The sequence below is a fragment of the Chironomus tepperi genome, unplaced genomic scaffold (genome assembly GCF_022539635.2).
Source record: "Chironomus tepperi strain 1889 unplaced genomic scaffold, CSIRO-AGI_Ctep_v1 contig_161, whole genome shotgun sequence".
Classification (NCBI taxonomy): domain Eukaryota; kingdom Metazoa; phylum Arthropoda; class Insecta; order Diptera; family Chironomidae; genus Chironomus; species Chironomus tepperi.
Genome location: NW_027226283.1, coordinates 1,577,908 through 1,601,209, shown reverse-complemented (window position 1 = coordinate 1,601,209; position 23,302 = coordinate 1,577,908). Strand labels below are relative to the sequence as shown.

The 23,302-nt window shown below is 30.7% G+C and overlaps 5 protein-coding genes across 8 annotated transcripts; 3 read left to right on the top strand and 2 right to left on the bottom strand.

The window, feature by feature from the left end:
* The first annotated feature begins 133 nt into the window (after positions 1–133).
* skd (mediator complex subunit skuld) lies at positions 134–11,666 on the top strand. Of its 3 annotated transcripts, XM_070637034.1 has the most exons (15): positions 134–1,594; positions 2,539–2,860; positions 2,922–3,084; positions 3,325–3,716; positions 3,831–4,097; positions 4,176–4,275; positions 4,520–4,630; positions 4,699–4,782; positions 5,048–5,488; positions 5,553–5,919; positions 5,986–6,360; positions 6,427–10,092; positions 10,162–10,303; positions 10,371–10,522; positions 10,586–11,665. In XM_070637034.1, exons 1-15 carry the CDS (start codon positions 1,529–1,531, stop codon positions 10,964–10,966), a joined length of 7,029 nt encoding a protein of 2,342 aa, XP_070493135.1. In that variant the 5' UTR covers positions 134–1,528; the 3' UTR covers positions 10,967–11,665. The 3 variants fall into 3 exon arrangements, with proteins under 3 accessions (XP_070493135.1, XP_070493134.1, XP_070493136.1); XM_070637033.1 differs by having other exon boundaries at positions 3,831–4,275; positions 10,586–11,666; XM_070637035.1 differs by lacking the exons at positions 4,520–4,630; positions 4,699–4,782 and having other exon boundaries at positions 3,831–4,275; positions 10,586–11,666.
* Positions 11,667–11,855: 189 nt separating this feature from the next.
* LOC139088191 (kelch-like protein 5) lies at positions 11,856–14,725 on the bottom strand. Its single transcript, XM_070637278.1, has 6 exons — positions 14,556–14,725; positions 14,312–14,461; positions 13,310–14,119; positions 13,046–13,251; positions 12,372–12,988; positions 11,856–12,056 (listed from the first exon to the last, which is right to left on the bottom strand). Exons 1-6 carry the CDS (start codon positions 14,600–14,602, stop codon positions 11,991–11,993), a joined length of 1,896 nt encoding a protein of 631 aa, XP_070493379.1. The 5' UTR covers positions 14,603–14,725; the 3' UTR covers positions 11,856–11,990.
* Positions 14,726–15,130: 405 nt separating this feature from the next.
* Prosalpha7 (proteasome alpha7 subunit) lies at positions 15,131–16,233 on the top strand. The gene is made up of 3 exons (XM_070637280.1): positions 15,131–15,255; positions 15,313–15,519; positions 15,615–16,233. Exons 1-3 carry the CDS (start codon positions 15,235–15,237, stop codon positions 16,149–16,151), a joined length of 765 nt encoding a protein of 254 aa, XP_070493381.1. The 5' UTR covers positions 15,131–15,234; the 3' UTR covers positions 16,152–16,233.
* Positions 16,234–16,460: 227 nt separating this feature from the next.
* jagn (jagunal) lies at positions 16,461–17,922 on the top strand. The gene is made up of 4 exons (XM_070637421.1): positions 16,461–16,668; positions 16,969–17,118; positions 17,181–17,403; positions 17,474–17,922. Exons 1-4 carry the CDS (start codon positions 16,580–16,582, stop codon positions 17,600–17,602), a joined length of 591 nt encoding a protein of 196 aa, XP_070493522.1. The 5' UTR covers positions 16,461–16,579; the 3' UTR covers positions 17,603–17,922.
* A 79-nt stretch (positions 17,923–18,001) lies between these two features.
* kat-60L1 (katanin p60-like 1) lies at positions 18,002–22,622 on the bottom strand. Of its 2 annotated transcripts, none has more exons than XM_070637420.1 (6): positions 22,475–22,622; positions 20,543–20,766; positions 19,013–19,618; positions 18,712–18,953; positions 18,374–18,648; positions 18,002–18,311 (listed from the first exon to the last, which is right to left on the bottom strand). In XM_070637420.1, the coding sequence occupies exons 1-6, from the start codon at positions 22,549–22,551 to the stop codon at positions 18,113–18,115; spliced, it is 1,623 nt and encodes a 540-aa protein (XP_070493521.1). In that variant the 5' UTR covers positions 22,552–22,622; the 3' UTR covers positions 18,002–18,112. The 2 variants fall into 2 exon arrangements, with proteins under 2 accessions (XP_070493521.1, XP_070493520.1); XM_070637419.1 differs by lacking the exon at positions 22,475–22,622 and adding an exon at positions 21,450–22,416.
* Positions 22,623–23,302: the final 680 nt, after the last annotated feature.

Sequence of the window (23,302 nt, the reverse complement as noted above, 5' to 3'; positions counted from 1 at the left end):
ATGATGAATGTAAATGAAAATGGAAAATTCTTGAAGATTGCATATTTTTAACGGGTTTTTCAAATACAAACACAAATACTACAACAACAAACACGACATATATATCAAATTCATTTTTCAAAAAACTTTCGCGAGAAAAAAGAGTACTCAATAATTAAGAAAAAAAATGTATTAAAATGTTAGTTTTTCTTGAAAAAATATCACAGTTGCATCCATAAGAACAGTTTAACCTGAAATTTTATTTAATTAAGCTTAAAAAACGGCCGCGAAAGCATAAAAATAGTGTTAAAGTTTTCTTGAAAATCGCCATTGATCCAAAAAATTAGTAAGAAGAAAACACATACAGTTATAAAAAAACATACACATTTTTGAATTCTCGCAAAATTTAGAAAATTTTTAAACAAATTTAATGAAAGGAAGTGCATAGAGGAATAGCTAATGTATAAATATTCCAGTTTCGATAACATTGATTAAAAAATAAAGAAGAGTGTATTTAAATCAATGTGTAATTAGTGAAAATGTAAAAAATAATATTACTAAGCCTATATGTGAAAAGTTGGTTGAAAAGCCTTTACATAAATCGGATTTATGTGAAAAAAGTAAATTTAATTGAACATAAATATAATTCAAGAAAGCCGAAAGTAAAGGTATTGAGAGTATGTTTCTTGAATCAGCTAAAATATATAAGGTCATAATATATATCATAATAATACATAAAAACTTTAAGTATTAGTGTTGAAGAAAAAAAAATATATATATATATAAAAATAATAATACGGAGATAACTACAAAAGTAAGGAAAATATATGTGAGAGCATTGCATATGTATTGGATGTATGTTTGAACAGCAGTTGAGTTTTTCTCGTCTAAATTCTTAAATGTGGAAATTAGTTTTCTTTAATAAATACCTTTATTTATTCGAATAATTGTGAAAAATATAATTTAAACTCGTTAATAAACATAAAACCAGTGTAATTTAATTAAATAATGAACGATGAAAAGAATATGAAATGTAAATTCGTGAAAACTAGTAACATAATAATATTAATAACAATATATGACGAGTAAATAAAAACTGAATCTGATAGCTAATATTTTTTGCTATGAAAATAATTAAATGTAATAGACATTACATGTAGAAAATTCATCTCTAAGTGCTTATCCGCCATTTTATGCAAAAATTTAATAGAAATAGCGTGAATAAAATATTGATAAATTCTTAATAAGTCAAATATATGTGTAAGGTGTATATATAAATAAATTAAAGACTATTTTAAATCACATTGCACAAATCCAACTTGTATTACCATTTATTGTGTGTATAGATGGAAAATTGATTCGATTATTACATGGACAGTTTCTTTTTTTGATTCAACGAGAAAAGAAATTTTTTTTTCTAAAAAAAAAGCATAATTCTTTGTGATTTTAAGTTTTATATGCTTAGATTCGAATAATTGAAGTGAAAAATAAACAAGAAGATACTTTTCTCATTTATGTGAAAGTTGTAAAAAATGATATTACAACAGCCATGACGCATCAGAACCAAACTAACGGCGCAAGTTTGGAAGATTGCCACACAAACTTTTTTGCTTTGGTGAGTACAGTTCATGTATTTTGTTTTTGATAATCATATTTTACTCCAGTTTGGCTTTTTCTTCTATTTTCTTTTATAAAAAAAAATGTACTACTATTATTATTTTTATTATTAAAGCACAATTCCTTCCCTTCATCTCTCACGGTTTGGTCTGTGATGAGTCTATGCTATTTCATGCGAATAGAGGAGAGAAAAAAATGTATATAGTACATAATATCAATGAAAATGAAGCAATATATAATTGCAATGCCTTTTTTACTTTTTTTGAAAGTGAGAGAAAATTTGTTTAATTTTTTTTTTTTACAAAACAAAAAAAGAAAAAATAAAATACATAATAATGTGAAAGACATGATTATGTGAATCGAAAACGGAATACCAGTTTATTTTCTTTCGGTATAAATAAAACAATTTATTGAAAGAATTTTTCATAGATATCAGTGTGTAGGTAGAAATATGCACATACGTTGTATATAAGAATCTCTTGTGAGCAACGAAGACATACACAAATGTAATTTTCTTCGTTTTTTTCGTGTGCGCTAGCCTATTCTCATAATAATTTTTTTTATTATATATATACAAACCGTAATGTAAGAGTTACATACATATTGTTATTTTCTATCTTTTATATCTTCGCCATTCAACCATTCAACAGTCTACAAGAAATTTCGTCACATTTCTTCTCTCTTCTTCTGGCGCGGTCAATGTATGCAACTGCTTCATGTACATTACTTTTCTCCTCATTCTATCTTTATTATTATTTTTCTCCATTCATATTATAAATTTTTTACTTTTTCATTTTTGAGATTTTTTTCTTTATTCAATGGCGTTACAAACTGCCGCTACATCAATTCATAATTATCTAAAAAAAAAAAAATTATACAGTGTGTGTATCGGACATAAATTTAAACTCTTTTTTATGTGTTTACTTTTTCGTCTAATTTAAGGCTGATTTGTGCGGAATAAAATGGAAGAAACTAGTATTAAATGAACGTCCTCAAGCAACTGGAGACCCATTGGACGATCCAGTGCTAAAATCATATACAAAATGCTTAGCCAAAGATATCTTGTGTGTATGGCGTAGAGTAACGCAACATAAAAATGACTTGGATCAAACAGGTGGCCTTGGAATGTTTGACATCAGTCAAAATACATCAGTAATTCATCCACCATTATCACTGACTGCTGCCAAAGAACTTTGGATATTCTGGTATGGCGAGGAGCCTGATTTGACAGATTTAGTGTCGCCAGAACTACTTAAATCTCCAGGTAATTTTAAATTTTTTTTTTGCAATGCTTTGTGCTAATTATGTATTTTTTATGTATTTAGATTCTGGAGAGCAAGGATCATGGGAAGGCGGATTATCTTATGAATGTAGATCATTATTGTTTAAGGCACTACATAATTTAATTGAAAGATGTTTACTTTCGAGGGACATAATTCGTTTGGGAAAGTGGTTTGTTCAACCATCAAAAAGCAACGAAGAAAAGAGGTAAAGAAAAATTGAATATACTCGCTTTTGTTACTATTGGAAATGTGTGCAAGAATTTACATTAAGACTTGAATATTTTTCACAATCACTTTTCCATACATTAATTTTGTAAGTTCTCTGAAGTTGTCGTCTTTAGAATTGATGAAACTTTCGTATACTTTCTACAAATATTTTTAAAAATTTTGACTTGATCAGTACTAATTAGTATTATTATTATTAATTTTAAATATATATTTTTAGCTCGATGCATCTTTCGTTTTCCTTTGCTTTCTTCGTTCATGGAGACAGCACAGTATGTGCTTCAATGGACATAAGAGAACATCCACCAGTACGACATTTAACAGAGGATTACCTGAATGATATTGTTAAGAATTCCCAACAAAACTTAGAAAATTGTGAACTCGAAGATGGCGAGGAGAAGGAAGAGTTTAATGTCTTTAATATGAACACGCAATCAGTAATATTAGCTCCTTTTGGATTATCAGCAGTATTAACAGGAAGTAAGAATGAAAATTCTGAACAGTATACTGAAAAAATTGTCGAGGATTGGAATGCATTTTATCCAATGAAGAAACACGAAAATGAACGATTAACATCATCTAAACTACCAAAACTTGTCGAAGTTATTTCAGGTAATTATATTAATATTGCTGTACACAGGTATTATTTCCATAGATGTTTCTAATGCTTTCATTTCTTTTCTCTTTTTCTTTTTTTTTTCTTTGCTCATATGAACAATATTTAAGGTGGTGTTAAAATGCTTTATCCATCAAAATATGTATTAATTACCGATCTTGATATCAATAAGCAAAACAACAATGGCTTAGCTTGTGATAACAAATTAAATTTAGAGAGAGAAAAGAAATTGTGTAAATGTGAAAATCACTTAGAAAATAGTTCAAATACAAGCAGTATATTATATAGTGATGGTATCCAAAAATCTGCAGCAGGAATTATGCCTGAACGTATATGGCAAGACATTATTATGAATCCTGCATATACAAATGAAAAAAGTGAGCATATAAAAATTGAAAATTTAAATGAAAATAACCGAGAAAATTCGATCAATATTGCTAATTCTAATAATGTAGAAAATTCTACAACAAATATGAGAACTACTGATTCTTCTTCCGGAGAAGTCCTGTGGAATTTCGTTGAGCCGTGTCTAAAAAATTCCTGTAACTGTAAACGGTAAGTTATTCCATCACTTTTGCTCTAAATAGTACCCCTTTCTTAATTTATTACCTTTAAGAATAAGATGATTATCAAAATGACTAATACAATACTCTCATAAAGAAAAAAAAATAATAAAAATAACTTATGATTTCTATCAATTTCACTTAAATCCTTTAAAAAATCATGATAAGACATTAAATTATTTACAAGAACAACACACAGAAATATTAAAGTTTTAATGATGTTTAAAATTTTACAGAAATGGAAGTATTTCATCATTTAAATCTACAGGAAATTCTTCCTCTCTAATAAGTGGCAAATCAAATTTTCGAAATAACAGTAACCGTACTCGAACGCCTTTTCATAAACGGTATTAAATTAATTTCTTTTATTTTTCACAATCACAATCTAATTAAATACTGTGTACCATAAATTTAGATCTGAATCCTCGTTATCTTCATATAAGTCTAAGGACAGATCCTCAAATGAACCATCATTACCATCAAAAAAAGTCAATATTAGGTTTGTTGATTTTAATTAATAATTATTAATTGAGTTTTGGGTTCACATTGCACTGACTACATTTCGGCATTTTTGTACATATATATATATATTTTCATGAAAATTCATTATTATTCATATTTTTGCATAATATTCTTTTTATTATATATCTATCTAATGATACTTATCATTATTAAATGCTTAATTAAGATAATCATGCTAACATTTATCACTATAATTTTGTGGTTTTGTTTATTAATAATATATTTTACATTGACATTTGCAGATCTTCAGATAAAAATACTGCTCATAGCAATGAAGTACAACAAATGTCAATTGGATCAGTCGGCAGTCAATCTCCTATGCAACACAGCCTTTCGGTGCATTCTCAACCATCATCTATACCTATAAATGATCAAAACTTAATCTCTCCTATTCATCAACCCGATACATCACCACAAACACCAAGTCATGAGAATAGTGATCAAAAACCTGATATTCAGAATTTGAAGACTTCAGAGGAACAAAATAAATTAGAAAATTCTCAGCAGAATCGCGAGAATTGTGATTCTGCCAAAGTTTCATCAAATTCCTCGTCGAAGCAATTTGAGAAGGAGAACCAATCACTTAAACGTCCTGCATTAATGATTCAAGATTGTGAAAATAATACAGATGAAGATTTTTCCTCTAATCAACTACTTTATGATTACTCAACTTGGGATGCTTGGTATGATTCATTTAATTTTGTTTTTTATTCAAATATTAATATTAATTTTTTTATTTCTCTACAGGATGAATCATCCAATAAAACGCTTCAAGTCTGACAATGTTGACCAACATAAATCAAAAAACAAGAATTTAGATTTTAATTTGTATGCAGGACATGATGAATTGACTCTTCCGAATTCAACACAAAATAAGCCAAATTATTCAGCACAAGATATAAAAAGTGAAGTAGAGAGTCTATGGAAAAACTGTGAAGAACAAAAGACTAACAATAATGCAAACAATGCAAGTTGTATGAAAGAAAACAAGAGTGAAATAGATAATGACAAAATATCAACAGACAGTTTATTCACCAGTGAAGGTTTGCAACCCTCATACGCAGATCTCAACAAGATCTTTGATAACTCTGATGACAATTCTAATGATGATCATGTAAGCTGTTTTTTTTTTTAAATTCTAACTCAAAATTTATATTGATAAATATGATTTCCTTACTAGCTCGTTGATAATACACCACCACATTCAAACAAATCAATGGGATGTCATCCTGATATGGAGCTCTCTGAAAATGAAGCTAAGCGAGACAAGATGACTTTTGGCAGTTTCACTAACATAAATAGTAATGGACAAACCAATATAATAAGTAGTTTAAATAGTAATAGTTTAGGCACCTTAGGAATAATAAGAAGTGAGGAGTTATCGAAAATGTTTCCGACCCCACCAAGCATAGAGCAGCATACAAATTCAAGTCCAGGACCAAGCAACGTTTGCGGAAGCATTACAGATAATTTAATAGAAAATATAGATACAATTGTTTCCCACAAGATGGATTCTTATCCGAATTTTGGGAGTCCACAAGAGGAACCGATAGATGTAAGTATCTTTGTTTCTCAATTCTATTTTAAGTTTCTATAAATTATTATTTCTTTTGTTTTTAAGGATTGGTCATACGTATTTATTGCGCCAAAAACAACGAACATTGTTGGATCATCAAAATATGCTCCTTTAAATAATTTATTAAGTCAAACATTGCCGCCGATTACCCTTCCAAATGAATGCAACTACAAACCTTCATGGATCAAGCAAAGAGAACAAGAAGAGATACGACGCAAGCAAAAAGATTCAAAACCAGAACTAGTTAATAATAATAATAATATTATCAAGAGAGAACAAGAAAGCAAAGTATTGCTTGTGGATATTAAAAAGGAGATTAAAACTGAGATGTTAAGTCCAATGAGCAACTCTCTACCATCAAATAGTGCGAAACCGATGAAACCTAGTGAAAATACAATTATAAATAAACTTTTATCGCAAGGTCCAACAACGCCCTCAAATATGTATCTTAACAATAGAACAATTCATCCTTCCATGGGTTCGCCGAACTTTACATCGTCGGCTCCGTATATTAATAATAATAGTAATATGATGGCATCTGATTCATTATTTAGAAAATCTTCAATACCGAGTGTAATAGGACAACAACATTCACAACCACCTCCACCATATGATCTTGCAATTCACAGTCCATCTCTCAATTCTAATGTAAGTTCTGTGAACGGCAGTGACGATATTAGCAACAATAACAACAAGAGAATCTCAAGCGTGAAGAATGGTGGTGCATATATGAAGCAAAATAATGCAATGAACTCGACAAATAGCAAAGTTTCAGAAGCAAATTCACTTTTAGTCAACATACTTTTATATGATACATCTCTCAATATTTTCCGAGATCATAACTTTGATAGTTGTACAATTTGTGTTTGTAATGCAACTCCAAAATGTGTTGGAAATATCCGTGGCTCTGATTCAGGCGTATATCTATCACTGGCATCAAATTGTCATTTTAATTTCAATAGCAATATAACAAGTCTAGTTGAAAAGACATTTGAAGTAAAATGCAGTGCACAATCAAATGAGCAACAAAGTGAATCGAGATATTTTGGTAATAGTAGGAATTTTACAAATGTATTTACGGACGAAACACCTTCGTCGCTTGTTTATTATTCGTCGTCAAGATCAACTAATGTGTCAGCATTATCATCTCAAAATAACAACAATAATAACACTAGTATATCTACAGACTTAATTCCATCATTTATGAGTAATTCGCAACAGAATTTAAATGGATATGCTGACGATGATCCGATATTTTGTCGGTGTGGTTTTAGTGCAGTTATTAATCGAAGACTTGCTTACAAAACAGGCTTATTTTATGAAGATGAAATGGAAATTACCGGTATGGCAAGAGATCCTTCAATTCATAAAAAGAATTCAATACTTAAGTATCTTCTCAAGTTACACAATGAAACCAAATTTTCTACAAACGGCACCAATGAAAATGACTGCAAGTCAAAAACTAATGAAAGTGAAAGTGACAAGGACATTCATGAATTAGCCATGTCTTTATTTGATATTGTAAGGGACCAGTGCACATTATTTCAAAATACATCAAATACAATTCAACGTGCAATAAAGCATCTAAATCAGGAAAACTATTCACCAATTTTGCCTAATTCGCAAGTTAATATATTAGAATTTATAGATGCTCTAGATATTGTAAGTTTGGCATTAGAACAAAGTAAATATATATTTGAGAAATTTGACGGATATAATAATCGTCAAGTTTACGTTCCTCAACATCACAAACCATTGGAAAAGAAAACGACTCCAATACAGCATATAATTAGTGTACATAAATGGCCATATTTAAATGCAGGGGGTCCTAAAAGCAATCAAGATATAATTCGTGTAATGAAATCAATGAAGGTCTTACTTCAAAAAGCTTTCAATCAAAACGGAACGACAGGATTATGGGATGCTCCTTATGCTGTTCGAGGTCCCTTAACTTGGCGAGAATTTCATCGATTAGCTGGACGGGGAATTGGACAATGTGAGCCGCAGCCAATTCCATCAATAGTTGTTGGACATGATAAAGAATGGCTTTGTGTGTCACCTTATGCATTACAATTTTGGGATAAATTACTTCTTGAACCATATTCATATCCTCGTGATATTGCATACATTGTAATATCTCCAGATAACGATTTTATAGTTTCAAAAGTAAAGGCATTCTTTAAGGAACTAAGTACAACATATGAAATGTGCCGATTAGGAAAACATCAGCCAGTAAAAGGTTGGGAAGGTATTCTGAAAGTTGGAAAATCCACATATGAAAATAAGCACGATGGAAGTCAAAATGAAAATCATGAAAGTGAAGATGATTGGTTGTTTTCAATTGACAGCAATAAGAAATTGAATGGAATAATGAAGATGTATGCTGCAGCTTTTCAACAACATTTGGTGCCTTATCTATCAAAAATTCCTCACGACAAAACCTTATTGAATCCACCAGAAAGTTTCTATAATTACAAAGATCATCACCATAATAGCCATCATCAAAGAACTTCTTCACTACCAAGTCCAATGTTACCGCCACCACATACACCGGAATCTAATAATATGTCATCTGGTAATTTAAATTCAAGTATTACGTGTGATAAAGGTCCAAACACACCCAAATCAGACAATGATTCAGAATCGAAGGAAAATCTCAATTCATCATCATCAAATAATGATCTCAGCAATCAATCAGATCAATTAAATCCACCACATATTGTTTTATACATCATAGAGCCAGCTACAAACGGAACAGATTCAACAAATCTAGAAAGAGTAGTAAGCCTTTCTATTTTAAAGCACTATCTGAACGTTCTTAATTCAATTCCGGAATCAATAAAGGCCAATATAAGTTTTCAAATTATAGCTCAAGAAAGTATATTAGAATTAGGAAAAAATCGAGATGTTAATCGATGGAGTGATCATATGCGTAATTTAGCACTAAGTGTTTTCACCCAATCATATCGATATTTATCACATACAAACAATGTCAAGAGTCTTACAGGATTCGGAACAGCAGCCGTTGCAGAAGCCTTTTTGAAAACTAAAGATGAAAAAAATCGTACTCCTTTAAAATTATATACACCGCCCTACATTTTGTCAACAAGACATGCTAAAAGCGAAAATGTTGAAAACTTTGGACAATCTATCATTGAGCAACAATGTACGAGCATTATGTATTGTTGTTATTGCTTATCAGAGGATCAAAGCTTATTGCTTGCCGTCATCACTGATGAACGTGGTGAATTTTTAGAAAATTGTGCTATTAATATTGATATTCCAAATCGAAAAAGAAGAAGAAAGACATCTGCGCGAAGAGTAGGATTGAAGAAGCTTATGGACTTTATATTGGGAATAATGTCTCAATCTGTTAAGTCTTGGAGGCTAATAATAGGGCGTATTGGAAGAATTGGTCATGGCGAATTGAAAGGATGGTCATGGCTTCTAAGTAAACCGAATTTAGTCAAAGCATCAAAGTACTTAAAAGATATCTGTAAACAATGTTCGGTCTTGTATCCACAAGCAGTTCCAAGTATATGGAGTGCTTGTCTCGTTACACTCGAGCCTGATTCGAATTTCCGTGTTATGCCAGATCAATTTACACCTGATGAACGATTTAGTCAAAGATCTACACAATCTCCACTATCCACGCCTCAAGATGTTACATGTACGCACATCCTCGTCTTTCCTACTAGCGCCATTTCTCAGGTATACTTAACTACTTAAAATTTTTATAAAAGCATTACTAACTATTCATTATTTATTGTTTCATTTTAGTCATCACAAACGGCATTCCAGGAACAACATTTGGAAAATGCATTAGACTTTGGCGAAGATCTGATGATGATAGATGATACAGATGATGTTGATGAAGATATTAACGGAATTCAACATTTGTTTGATGAGTGTTGGAATGATAGTAAGTTTGAAACTTTTTTTTTCTTATTTCAAAAACAATATTAAATGTACTACTTAATTGTTTATAGGCGCAGTTGGAATTCCTCAAACAAGTCCAACTAGAGATTCTCATCGTGGAAGTCCAATTGCAATGGATGAGAATAAGAGTAGGCAAAGTCCAGGAATGACTGAACAATCTGGATCTTCAAGAGCATTGTATTCAATGCAGGAACAAGAAGAGGTAAGAATGATAAATTTATTGATTGTTCTTGTCCAGGATTTAATTTACCTTTAATTTTATTAGGTTGGAACATTATTACAACAGCCATTAGCATTGGGATATTTGGTATCAACAGCACCAACAGGACGTATGCCTACATGGTTTTGGGCTTCTTGTCCACACTTGGAGAACGTATGTCCAGTATTTCTGAAAACTGCTCTTCATCTGCATTCACCATCGATCCATAAAGAAAACGACGATATCTATTTCAAAGAACAATCGTCTAAAATGGAACATCCATTAGATTCAAACATTACGGCAGACGTGCTAAGATATGTGCTAGAAGGTTATAATGTACTTTCATGGCTTGCAATGGATTCAAATACTCACGATCGACTTTCTTGCTTACCAATACATGTACAAATGTTAATGCAACTTTATCATTTACATACGGCTCTAGCATAGAAAGTCAGTCACCATAACTTTAACTGTATAAAGTTTTGAGAATGAACTAAAGAAGGAATGGAAAGAAACTACCTTAAAGAGCATACTTATTATGCTTTGTCTAATATGTTGTGAGCATACAAAATCTGAATTATTGATTGCTCTTGTCTCATTGTGACTTATAATTTCTCTTTCGAAGAAGTTAAAGGAAGCGAACACAAAAGAAAGGAATAATGCTGAAAAGAGAAAATCTGAAAATCTGTGATAATTAGAGATTTTGAAGTTTACTTAAATTAACAAAGAAAAAAAAAGTGGGAAAAAAATCTCTTGTATTTTACTACTCTCAATTTTAAACTATGTATATAAAACATACATAATGCAGGTTTCAAATCATAATTATCAAGAAAAAAAAGTAAACTAAATAATATCATTGTAGTTGAATCTTCCTCTTGACATTTTTTAAACATTTTATATCACACAAACAATTATTGAGATTAATGTGAAGTTTAAAATTTTTGTTAATGTCGTCCTTTTCGAATTTTTTTTCCAAATAAAAACAGTGCAAATAAAACCAAGATTTTCTTTAATAAGTAAATGAATACGAAAAACTGATAATTAGGTAATTTTTCTCATTAGGAATGTTTTTTTTTTTTTAAATTATCCTCTTCTTTGAGAATCGAAGAGACGACATGTTTTGATTTAATTAAAATGCAAAAAACCCTTTGTAAATAGACAGGAATAGAAAATTTGTATTTAAATTAATATAAATTATTTTAATTGACAAAGTATTAAATAATAAAAGGTATTATATGAAAAAAGATACATCATGTTTTAAATATCCACGAGAAGACATTAATTAAGGATTAAAAAAAGTAAAAGATCTTGAAAGTAAATTTTTTCAATTCTATTTTATTTAGTGCGTAATTTCATTTCAAAAAATATAAAAAGTAATTGTTTTTCGTCTATTCAGGTCAATAATTATAAAAAGATTTTTTTCTTAAAAAATGTCATAGAAATATCCACAAAATCACAATCGTTGAGTGCATCAAACACTATAGTCATAAAATGATGAGTTTAATTGTGCGTTTCTAAAACTCGAAGTTCTTCTTATCTAGAGAAAATTGTAAATAAATGTACATTTGAGAATATTAAAGTTTCATGAATGCTTTTGAAATGCACATTAAAAGCTTTAAAACACACAACATGCAAAAGCTTTAATGATGATCTTGGAATGCTTTTTTAGTAATTTTTTTTTCTGAAAGTGAACCGAAAGTTTTAAAATTAAAGTTTTTTGTACGTGATATAAAACTCGTTAAAAAATCAAATCTTATAAGCTATGGAAGGAATGGAATTGCCAAATTTTTTCGGGATCTATTCTAAACAAATCGTTTAAAAAGCTGAATGATTATTAAATGTTATACTAAACTGTTGTTACAGATTGTTGTTGTATGCTGAAAAAGCTTTCGTTGCTACATCCGGAAAGTTGGTCATTTCTGATTGTTACAATGCATGAGCCTGCTCTTGCAAAATTTAATGGCTTCAATGTTTCTATTTCATTCTTTTCGGGATCATATTTTTCAACTGATTTAGAATATTCAGTTCCATTAAATCCGCCTACAGCGAGAATATAATTTCCCAAAACTCCAACACCAATCGAGTCACGTCCTACTTCAAGATTTGCAATTAATGTCCAAGTATCACTAATTGGATCATATCTTTCAATAGAACTTGTCCGTTGGCATTGAGGATTTGATACTGGAAGATCGTATCCTCCGAACACATAAATAAAATTGTTATGTGTAACAGCAGCAACTCCTCCTCTTCGACGATTCATTGGTGCTTTAAATGTAAACTTATTTAAATGTGGATCATAACATTCAACAGTTCGATGGCAAATTGAAGATTCTCGTCCTCCTATCACATAAAGTTTTTCGTCATAAACAGCCACACCACATGTAGATCTCATTGTTTGCATTGGTGCTACAAATGACCATGTTTTCGTTGTCAAATCCAATCGTTCCACAGTATTTATATACGACCAACCTAATTAAATTTAATTTACACAAATTATTTATTTAATTTAATTAACCATTTGTTTACCGTCATGTCCTCCTATAGCGTAAAGAGCATTTTTTAACAAAGCAACTGCTAAACCATGACGACTAGTTGCCATTGGTGATGAAAGTGATGTGAAATTCATTGTTTGAAGATCAACGGCATCAACTGAATTCAATGTTTTCAGACCGTCTCTTCCTCCGACTATGATTAGCTTGTCCATGTAAAGAGCACAACCGAATTGAAGTCGCCTAATAAGACATGAATGATATGTATAAAATGTTAATTTCAAACCATTTCAAAACTCACCTCGTTGGCATGCTTTTTAAGAGTTCCCATTTATTTTCTCTCAGATCATATGATTCGATATTTGTTGTTCCTTTATTGTGATCCATTCCACCTAAACAAAGTATTTTCCCAACAGTTGATTTACGAGGAATAGATAGATTACTTGAAAGATCTCTTCTTTCAGGAATCAACTTATATAAATAAGCATCAAGGAGCATCTTTTGAGTTTCTAGGGTCGTACAATACTTTTCGACATGATCAGCAATAAAAGCTGGAGATAAAAGTTGAAGCTTAACTAATGGAAGGAGTGTTGAAATATATTGCTTTCGTTCATCGGAAAAACTTATCCATTTAATTAGAGCCTTAAATACGTCTTCCTCAGATATCACATTTATGTCATTGTTTTTCAACAAATTTCCCAACTGCTCGACACTCAATTGTAAAAACTCTTCAGATTTTTGATAAATTTCCATAAAATTAGTTTCGACAAATTTGAGAGACATCTCGTAGAGATCAACACAGTTCTGTTGATGTGCAAATACTTTAAAGCCAATTGCATTCGAGAAGTGGAGTTGTTTTCCAAGGAAATTAGAGCATGCACTTACTACATTTGACATTTGAAAGCGACACGCAGTAGATAAAATTCTCTCGACATTATCTTCATTGATATTGATTGTTCCCAAGTAGCAGTAATTGATCAAAAGTTCCAAAGTCTCTCCATCTACTTCATTTATCGTAACTTCTTTTTCATTCCTTTCCTTCATATCGGAATTAAACATGGCATTGAAGAATGGACTGCATACTGACAGTACAATTTTATGTGCTGGAATTCTAAAATAAATAAATCCATTTTAGTAAAAAAAATATTAACAGATCAACAAAGAAACGAAATAAAGGAAGTGAATAACTCTTTTACGTTGAATGTAAGTTGGAATGTTGCCAGAAATTCTGGGTTTTCCATAATAAAAACATATGTTCGCTATTATAAAGATTTAATTTATGGCAAAAGAACATTAGACTTACTTCTTATTGTCTATACCAGATACAATTACAATATCTATCAGATGACCAGACTCGAGAGCTTGATGAAGTGATGTCAAAAATTCCTGAGGAAAGTCAAGATTCTTGAAGAAATCATCGGTTGTAATCGCCAAAGATGAGATTGAATTAATACTATACATTAACAAAATTAAAAAATTTTTGAAGGATTAAAGAATTGTTGATAAAAACATGATTTCTAAAAAAAATATAAACAAAAATTATTTACCTTAAATATAAAGATTCACGAGAATCATCAGGAGAATTATTGGACATCTTTCTATTAATTTTATTAACGTCTTAATATGATCCTTTAGATTCAAAGAACAGTTGGAAATAAAGAAACGATTTAAATTACATTTTTGTTTAAAATGAACAAAAAATAAGGTTTTGCAAACAAAAAGAACCAGTAATGAAGGAAGCTAGTCCGCGACTCGAAAGCGCATTTTTCCTGACAACAAATTTTAAGTGAAAATGAGTATTTATACTCTTGCGAAAAAGAAAGAAGATGTTATTGTGACTTTACGTCTATTACAAGTGATAGAAGTTATCGATTCTGTTGATTTTGCATAATCTGCAAACATTAACGACTTTTCGCTTGGAAAAGTATGCTAAAAATTTTACAAACAAAAGGAACGGTTCGAGATGTATGATGTATCAAATTACATATTTTCTATGACATTATACCACATTCATATGCTGTCGTACAGTTGAATAAAGCTAAATTGGTTCAATAACGAATAAAACAACCAAGACAGAGTATACATTTAAAAGAAAATGATCAAAGTTCAACTAAAAAATCCATGGCAAAAAGTTTAAGTTCAAAATTTGAACTATAAATAAAAGAAAAACTAGAGTGATATCAGCGATTTTTTGTTATACACAATTTAAGAATTTTTTGAATAAATATGAGTTCTATTGGTACAGGAGTAAGTAAACTATTTCAATTATGTTAATAAGAATATAAATTAACTATTCATTTACAGTATGACTTAAGTGCAAGTCAATTTTCGCCCGATGGACGAGTTTTTCAGTGCGAATATGCAATGAAAGCCGCAGAAATGTCGGGAACAGCAATTGGATTGAGAGGAAAAGACGGATGTGTTTTGGCTGTTGAAAAAGTGATTACCAGCAAATTGCATGAACCAGATTCTGGCCGTAGAATTTGTACAATTGAGAATTCTATTGGAATGGTAAGAATTTGTTGTTGAGGTTACTCACAAAATAATGACAATCCAAAAATTATTTCGCCGATTAATGTTTATTTTTATGCCACATATATTTTCAGGTAGTATGCGGCTTAATTACTGACGGAAGAGCTGTAGAGAATTATGCATTGAAAGAAGCTCAAAGTTATCGTCGACAGTACGGTCAAACTATTCCCTTAAAGATCTTGAACGAAAGACTTTCGAGTCTCTTTCATGCATATACTTTATATAGTGCTGTACGTCCTTATGGCGTCTGTATTATTCTCACAACTTGGACTGAGCAGAATGGTGCTGAAATGTATTGCATTGAACCTTCAGGTGTTTCATTTGGATACTATGGATGTGCCGCTGGCAAAACAAAACAAGGAGCAAGAACTGAAATTGAAAAGCTGAAGTTGAGCTCATTGTCTGCTCGAGAATTGCTGAATGAAGGAGCTAAAATTATTTATCGTGTTAACGAAGATTCAAGTGATAGTGACACAAAATTCAAGCTAGAACTCTCATGGGTTGGCAAGGATACAAATGGAATTCATCAAATGTGTCCAGTTAACTTATATGAGGAGGCGAAAGCAGCAGCTTCAGCTGCAATGGAACAAGGAGATAGCGATATTGAATAAATTTTCCTGAAATTCATTTGTATTACTCTAAAATTTACTTTTATTAATAATAATAAAAAATTATGTTTAACATGAAGCATAACTGATCTGTTATTTTGTATTTGTCTTCTGTATGTAGATTTTGAATTTTCCCGCAGTTTGTTGTGCATAGAAAAATAATTTTTTAATTTTTTGTTAAATATCCTTAAATTCATTTACGCAATGAATTAAGTTATTAAATTATCGCCAATAGGAAAATAAGTTAGGGAAATTCAATGCCATTCAGCATAAATTAATGAAGAAGCAATTGAAAAAATTATTTTCAAAGCTATAAATATTGTTCGAAAGTTTCGGTAGAGAGCTCTGCCAACGAGATGCAGTAAATTTTCTAAAAAGAATCGAAAAAAATTTAATTTTAGTTAGAATCATAGCAGGGATTATTGGAAATTATGGCTTCAAAAGGTGGCTTCGTTCCGCAAGGAACAGATGGAACGGATTTTTTGCATAGACAGCGCGTAGCTGAACATTATCAAAAAAGGTGAAAATTGTTACTATTTTTAATCAGACAGGATAGATTTTCAGTACTACTTACTTATTACATTTTGAGTGATTCCTTTCAATCTTTTCGTGAATACATAACTATGAGATTCAACAAATGTTTTATGATGCTAAATATGCCTTCATAAATAGTTTGTTTTTAGCTCAATTAATCATGATTATTTCATTGAAAGAAAGTCATATACTGAATATTTTCATTTCTTCTATTTTAGCTAATTAAAAATATTGTTTTCTTTTCTCTTCCTAAATACTTATTTTTTTATCATGTTGTACATTACAGTGCTCTCAACAAATCTCGCCTGAAATTCTGCATATTTTTTCACTACCTACTATTTTTTGTAATGATTGCAAAGTTGTCAGCGGACATCCTTGATAAGCTTGACATATTCATTTTGGAAATTGAAGAATTGAGAGTCCCGAAGCCCCTATGGTAAAATAAAACTTATACTCCTATACATTAACTTCTTATACATAATTTTTATTTCATTATAGGTTTGAATACATTTGGTGTGTTTCAGTAATTTTATCATTTATAGGATTGTCAGCTGTACGGTCGAATAATGTTTTGAATATGCAAAAGTATATGATTGGAGTTGTAGTTTTCGGTCTATTTCCTGTTTTCTACTGTATTATACACTATATGAATGATGTCATTGATTATATTCACTTGGACGATGACACTGATATTGAAGACACCGACATAAAAGTGTGGCAGGTAATGCATACATACATTAAATCATTCGGAGCATGTATCCAAAATTTGATATTTTTTACTTTCCTCTTAGAATCTCCCATATGGACTTCTATGGTACGGTTTTGCGTTTGCTGCTATTCAGATTCATGCATTCTCACTAGTTTTTGCATGGAATTTGACGAGTGCATGGAAGTCTAGAGGATCAAAGAAAACTCAATAAATCATAGGAAAATACAAATTCTTGTAACAAATTTTCGATGTACATCTACATAGTTTTCTGGTCTATTTGATCTTCATTCAAAGACAATAAGTTTACAGTTCTTCTATAATTTCTTCATTATGTTGTCCCCTTCATTCATTTATAAAACATTGCTTAATATACTTAACAATCTTATGAGTTTAGATGAATTTTATTGCAATTTGTTAAGAATCAATCCATACATGACAGACGTGTTGCAGGATATACGAATTTCAATGGTGTTTTAAAGTGAGATGTAATAAATATAAATTATATAAAAAAAGATATTCTTCAATATTCAATCACGTTTTTATTAAATACTTTTTATTTTTATATAAATATTTTTTTGTCGAGGATTTGAAGCTAGAGACAGAGTAAGCATTGAGCATAATCGAAAAAACTAAATTCTATTATATTTTATTTCTTTAAATAGGTATCAACCAGGTCAAATTATATTTAAGATTTAATTAAAAATAATTAATTTAGGTATAGTTAACAGGATCCATATTCAGCCATCCACTCCTCAAACTTCTTGATGTCTGCTTCTGATACTGACTTTTTAGTCTTACTAATTGCCTCGTTAAAGTCTTCAGCGGTTACAGGAAGATCAACTTCTTCACGTTTTATCATTTTAATCTCTGCTGGGGATTTCCCAATAATTTTTCTTCGCATTGCCATTAGAGCTGCATCACTACATTATAAATATATAATTGTAAATTGATTAAATTTTTAATTGATTCAAAGTATATTTACCGTGCTACGCTTGCAATGTCAGCACACGAATATCCTTTAAGGCAATCAGCAATCTTACTGATATCCAAACTTGTACATCTCGAAATATTTTTTAAATACAGGTTTAATAACGCTAATCGACTTTCCTCATCCGGAAGACTTACATAGACCCTCTTCTCAAATCGTCTTCTAAATGCTTGATCAATTCGATATGGATGATTTGTGGCAGCCAAAACCATGACCTTGATATCGTCTTCATTATTGATATTATTTAATCCATCCATTTGTATCAAAAGCTGTTGGAGATAAAAGAGATTTGATGACCCTGTGACTTTGATCAGAAAAACTTATAATCATACCTCCGCTTTAAATCGTCTTGATGCTTCATGTTCAGAATCCTCTCTGCTTGATGAACACAAACTATCAATTTCGTCAATGAAAATTGTTGACGGTGCGTGAAATCTAGCCATTTCAAATAACAATCTTACAAGTTTCTCGGAATCGCCACGATATTTGCTTGTTAATGTGCTTGAGGAAATGTTAAAAAATGTCGTATTACATTCAGTTGCAACTGCTTTTGCCAACATAGTTTTTCCAGTTCCTGTGTATTTTGATTTATTATTAGCAGATTTCATTAGCATATAAACATAGCAGAATTACCTGGAGGGCCTACAAGAAGAATGCCTTTCCAAGGTCGTCGGATTCCTTTAAAGAATTCAGGCATAATGATAGGCAAAACGACAGCCTCTTGAAGAATACTTTTTGCATCTGATAATCCAGCAATGTCATTCCATTGAATTTTAGGCCCTTTTTGAAGGATATCCTTTTCAATAACGTCAATGAGACTTGCTTCATATCCTATCGTGTGAAAGACTTTCTGCTTTCCACTTACTTTCTTCATGGGCGATTTTCTCATTTGTTTCGGTGAGGACGAGCTATTTGTGTTTGAGTTTTCTTCTAAAGAATTTTCTTGATCGTCTGAATTTCCTTCCTCTGAAGATGACTTTTTGGGTTCTTTCGGATGCTTTGATGACGATAGTTTCCTTAACGCTCGTAACCTCTCAACGGATCTTGACTTTCTGAAGGCTGATTTCATATTTGATGAACGATGCTTTTTCGGCTCATTTGTATAGTTAATACTGTTAACCGAACTTGAATGACTGTTAATGGAAGGCAACGAAGGTTGTAGCTCTGGATCGTGCCGTCTAAGCGAACTCCTCCAACGATTGTCTTGAGGATTTGCTTGTCTCATGATAGGTGCGACTTCTAATATAAGAAGAATAAACGAAGCAATTAAGATATATGAGCTCAGATCCTGATATGAATAAATGTACAAAAAAATAGTCACGCAATTTTAATTCGTATGAAGGTGAAAATTGAGAAGAGAATAAATAGCATGTGCCGAAAGCGCATTCATTGATCTCTGTATATCTTACTAGTTGACTCATGCGATGTTCTCAATGAAGGACATCGAAAAAAGTTATCATTAAAATCCTCACCACAAAGTATTTGACCTCCAAATTTTGACCATCATTAATGAAATAACCAACACTTTTGCAAAATGGTATGCCTTCATTTTTCAAAACCCGCCAATTAAATTTCCGCAAGTATTTTGTTTTGACGAGATCGCTTTGTTCAGATAGGACAGTAATAGCTGCTATAAAACAGGCATAAATTTGGAAAATATATTCACGCATCAATTCCTTCATAACAGAAAGGAAAAAGTGTGCGGAAACATCCTTAATTTTTTTCATTTGGATTACAACATGCTACTATTTATTTTACTGACGAACATCGTGTCCATACTTCAGCATTATTAAATAAAAGAAAAAGAAAACCCTGACGAATATGAACATGTTGCTACGTTAGTGAAAAAAAAAAATAATTGTAATGACCACAGAGCTTTATAAATTCTCAACTAAAGTAAAAGAAAAAAATGGAAAAATTACAGTCAACGTATGATTTTCAGGAGGCGATAAGTAGTTGACCTGAATTCTTTGTTAAAATTCTGTTTGTATACTAAGTATAAGAAAACTTTGACTCAATTAGTTCTAATGCTACATGAAAATGCTTCAATATCCTTGAGACGATGTAAATTTGGTCAAAGAAATTTTAACATACATGTATGGATGTATGTGAAGGACGAAGCAAAAGGTGCATGAAATGTGATGATAAATCATAAGCAAGTACCTTGTGTCGGAATTTTTTTATGAATGTTATTTGTGCTGCTAAACTGTGTACGCATTGTTGAAGATCCATTGTTATTTGTAGGAAGATGTGTTGAACTTGTTGCTTTTTTTACGGGTCGATGAGTTATTTTTGTTAGAGTATAGGGAGTAGTTGTTGATAAGCTGTCTAATATGAGAGAATCCATCATTCTAGCCATTTGAGAGAACCCATTGGCTGGTGCACTGCTATATAAAGAGAGAACATTAAAGGATATTAATTACCCAAATATTAATTTATTACGGTTATAAGACTTCCAAGAATTTTGGATAGCCTACTTTCATTTTCACGCATTTCCTTTTTGTAAGTGGAATGTGTACTAGGATGTAGTTCATATACTTATAAACACTTTAATTTTATGAATGAAGTGTATTAACCCAAATATGAATATTATATCAGAAATTTTTTCATTATTCATTGCCTACACAAAGCTACATAAATGAAGCTAAACTTGTTAATCATTTGACCCAATATTTTGACATTTGTTTATTAGTCTAATGAATTAAGTTCTAGGATATAAGGGCATAGAAGAAGAAAGATTTCTGGGTCACACATATTTGATTGTAATTAAATCCTCACTAATTATTTTAAATATTTTATCCGCGTACAGCACAACTTTGAAAAGGAAATAAAGGAGTTGTGCATAGCATTATGATAAAATGGGGTGAATGTCCGATGAAACAATAACAAAAAGTGGAGTAATATGACCAAGTAGACAGGTAAATAGAAATGTATTTTAAGAATATAGACCAACTGTCGATCAATATGTGATGCATACATTAATGTCATTTTTTCTTATTCTTGTCTGACTTGATTATTTTTTTTTTGTTTTTATTGAAAAATTCAGTATGTCAAGAACCATTTTTTTTACCATTGATGTAGATTCCATAAGGAATGATGAAAAGGAGCATGCCTTATAATTGGAACCGGCATGGCTACTTCGTACTCAACGTGACAGTCGTTATTACGGTGGTTATTTACGTTTGAGTTTGAGATACTCCTGTGTATTTTTTGATTATTATTTTGAAATCCAATTTGTGATTGCTGTTGATGTGATGCAGTACTGGTATTTCCAACAAAATAATTCTGATCATACATTCTGATTTCTTTTTTATTGGGTATTTTCACTTATTAATCACTAACATGCTTCCGAAATAAAAAATATTTCAACGTCTTCACACAAGGAGCGAATGTAAAACACTAAAGCAGGACTAAAGAACTGACCAACATTTTTTCCGTTCATAGTGCCGTAACGTTTTCAGGCCATATTTTCTTCTTCTATTAATTTTTCGGTAACATTTTGTTTTGTGTGGTTTTATGATTGCATGTTGAAATAAAATACCAAAAGCAATTTAAATGAAGGAGTCACCAACACAAAATCAGCTACAACAAACAACTTGAATTTTAACACTTTGTTAGACTTGAAGGTCTACTTTAGATATGAGCATCTTGTTAAATTATCCAAATAGAATTGTCCTTAGACTATAAAAGTTAATAAACTGTTATGAAGGAATAATGACTTGAATTCATCAATTGTACTAAATTATGTTAGTTCACGAACAAGTTTCAAAGTGCGGAAGTAATAAACATTCTTATGCTTTTCTTTGTCGTTGGACTTTAAAGGTCATCGCACTATTTTTTCCACATTTTCACCTATTTTTTTCATCCACATTATGATTTTATTTCCATTCAGAAAATATGTTCAATTGTATCGAAATAATTTTCATATTTTCCATGAATTTAGATTGATATCTCAATAGGTTTTGAGTTCTTATGATAAACTAGGCTACATAGTAGCCTTAATGAGCACGAAAGTAATTTTGCTTAAATGTCTATAACTTGTTTACATACTAAAAATAGATAATAAGCTATAAAATCTTTCCCACAAAAACTTACAAAGTATGTTCTATTTTAGTGATTGAAGCATTCTTGATGATGATCCTCTCTCGTATTATAGTTTCACCACAAAACATTATAATTTAAAGCTTTTAAATTAAATTTCGAAAAAAAAAATTCTTTTTTTTACAATTTAAGATGATTGGAAGCTGCGTTCAGTAAATTACTCATCATTGCAGATAATTCTCGAGCATTCGAGTTCAACACTGTATTTCCATTTTCCAGGACATGCGTACAATAAAGGACAGAAAAGGACGATAGAAATTTTCTCATTTCTCTCTCAAATATTTTTCCTATGTGTGTTTACGTGAAAATATCAAAGTAACCGAGAAAATAACACGCGCAAGCATTCACTTCTTTTTGCGTCTTTGATAGCCGAGAAATATTTTTTTCATGAGTATAGCTGGAGACATACTAATCAACAAACAATTTGTGATATTATTATTATCTAATATATATTTTTGAGATATGCCGGCTATACTTTTTAGAAGAAAACAATGAACAGATGATGTTTTCATTACAATTTATTATAATACAATCAAATGGAATTAGCAATTCAGATAGATGATCAAATATTCAATATGATGATAGATAGACATTATTAAAAGCATTTCTGTGTCTTCTTTTAAGCGCTGAAAATCTGCAAAAAAATAAGCTTCATTAAGAGATTTCAATTAAATGGATTTAAGATTATCATGAATAATCTACATAGGGACTCAGTTGAAAATCTCTGCATCACAAAGCTTTATTCATAATCTGCAGCCTTTATTGAATTAGAGTTTTTAACATTTTATGCTGGATTAATGGTTTTGTTATCCATCAGTTTAT